Consider the following 2,266-nt stretch of genomic DNA (forward strand, 5'->3'; position numbering starts at 1 on the left):
ACTTTAGAAACTCAGAAGCTGATCAAATATCGGGTTAAATATCGGTGGGGTGGCCGATGTCCGATATTCAGTTTTAAGGCCGATACCGATAAGGGGCCGATTATATCGTGCATCCCTAATTTTTTCATGTGAGAAGGACCTGAGATGATAGTGAGGTAAAGACATCTGTCATCGTTCAAAAACGAAACCTAACTGTGGTCCTATTCAACAGCGTTAAGCCCCCAAATACAGACATGTCAGTAAACATCTGCATGGAGCCCAAGCCGGCTGACACACTGCTCAGAGCGGCCATTCCCAACTAGACTTCATTTATTACTTTTTTTCTAAAGTCTAAAGGCAAACTTGTTGGATGGAGCCATGACATTCTGGGAAAGGAAGAGATTTGTTATGGGAAATCAAGAAACTTGCAGCTTGATGATTAGTCCAGCAGCGTGGGTGTGGATAACTCCATAATTAGTTACTCCCAATTAAAGCTGAAATGTTTCACCACAGTTGCAGCTCAGTCATGTTAGCATCAAGAAACATTGTGAAAGAATTAAAAAGATTACATGTAACAGTAATACTTTTTATATGTGCTTCATTTTTTTTGTTATGCATTTCTGTTTGTATTGTTTTATCACACAGCCCTTTGAGATTTTCTTGGATTTAGAGTTCTTTAGAAATAAAGATAATATTAATAAATCTGCACTTACTCACATGAGTAGCCAACTCTCTGTTAAACTTCCTTTTCTGCTGTCGTTTGCTCCTCTGCAGGTATTCAGATGGAGACCTCAGTCTGATTTATCCCGGTGGAGATAAATGCTCCTCTGGCTTCCAGAGAATGACCATCATTAACTTCCAGTGTAACAAAACAGCCTGTAAGAAAAACATTTATTTCTAAGTTCCTGTTAAATCATTACATTTGTTAAGCACTTACTTGTTTTTAAACTTTTGATTTTACCTTTATCATTAAGGCATCCAGTTATTCTGTTTAAAGGAGAAAAATGGAAACCAATCCAATTTCTTTTGCCTTATGCTTAATAAGGGAATCATCTTAAATAAATTTTGGTTTAAAGTGTTTTATATGATAAATTGGCGAATATGACTTCTTAGAAGTAAATATTTGATAAAAATGTTGAATGAGGTGAATTAAGTTAATTTCCTTGGTCTTCTGCAGCAAACAATGGTCATGGGACTCCAGTTTTTGCCGGGGAGACAGATTGTACGTATTATTTTAACTGGGATACAGCGTTTGCTTGTGTCAAAGAGAAGGAGGATCTGCTTTGTCAGGTCAGAGATGGCAGCAAACACTACGACCTCTCCCGCCTTACCAAGTACCCCGGTGAGTTTCTTTTAATACCTTTTTGAAAAGGCCCACCTCACTTAGGCATTCTAGGGAAATCTTTCTGCCAAATGAATCGTACAGATAATTTTTTGAAATGATGTGTTTCTTCCCATGTTTAAATGTTTCTTTTTAATAAATATTCTCAATTTTGCATAAAACCAAAAAAAAACAAAAATACGTATTTTAAAGTGTCTAAAAATGTAAGGGATAATTTCAGACTTGATCTATTGTGTCGAGGGAAAGTATCTGTGTCCATAGAGGATCAGTTACATTCAGGCTGCTTCTGGCTAAACATTATAGTAAATTATTAATATGTAAACATCAGACATTTAGCATAAAAACTATTAACTTCGATCTGAAACAAAACATTTTACAAAGCAGTTTTTTTGGCATCATTCATAATTTCTTTAAAAATTTGCTGTTAAAAAAAAAAAAAAAAATCCCCCTTCTCTGCGTTTCTTTGCTTTGCTTCAGAGTCAAATGACAGCGACAACTGGGAGGCGGTGGGTGAGCGAGCTACAAAATCAGACATGCGCTACTACCTGAACATCTGCCACAAAGTGCTGAAGCGAGGAGGAGCCGCTAACTGTCCAGAAGACGCTTCCTTCTGTGCTGTGGGTAAGAAATCCACTTTTCTGATGAACAATAAACCTACCAAGATGTAATCTACGCAGTATACATGTTGATTTATGCTTATTTATTTTATCTGTTTTTTATTTTTCCCTGTTTTTAGATAAGAATAATAAGAGCATCAGCTTGGGCAGCTTCCTCTCTCCTCCTCAGATGACCAAACAGGGGAATGACATCAGACTGCTGTATACTGACGGGACGACCTGTGAAAACAAGAAGACTAGGACCCAAACTATTGTGACCCTCAAGTGCAAACCAGGTAACCTGACTCCGCCAGATGGATTTGCTCCGCATATCCATCTGGAAACCTTC

General features: G+C 37.5%; 1 protein-coding gene across 1 annotated transcript in view; it reads left to right on the forward strand.

Moving 5' to 3' along the window:
- The window catches only part of igf2r (insulin like growth factor 2 receptor), a 63,594-nt gene that overhangs the window by 27,575 nt on the left and 33,753 nt on the right, over nt 1-2,266 (forward strand). The window contains exons 10-13 of the mRNA XM_015372814.1: nt 754-857; nt 1,157-1,321; nt 1,799-1,942; nt 2,058-2,213. Of these exons, the coding sequence (XP_015228300.1) occupies nt 754-857; nt 1,157-1,321; nt 1,799-1,942; nt 2,058-2,213 (569 nt within the window). The remainder of the gene's footprint in view (nt 1-753; nt 858-1,156; nt 1,322-1,798; nt 1,943-2,057; nt 2,214-2,266) is intronic.

This window comes from Cyprinodon variegatus, unplaced genomic scaffold (assembly GCF_000732505.1).
Source record: "Cyprinodon variegatus isolate N-32 unplaced genomic scaffold, C_variegatus-1.0 Scaffold76, whole genome shotgun sequence".
NCBI classification, from domain to species: Eukaryota; Metazoa; Chordata; class Actinopteri; order Cyprinodontiformes; family Cyprinodontidae; genus Cyprinodon; species Cyprinodon variegatus.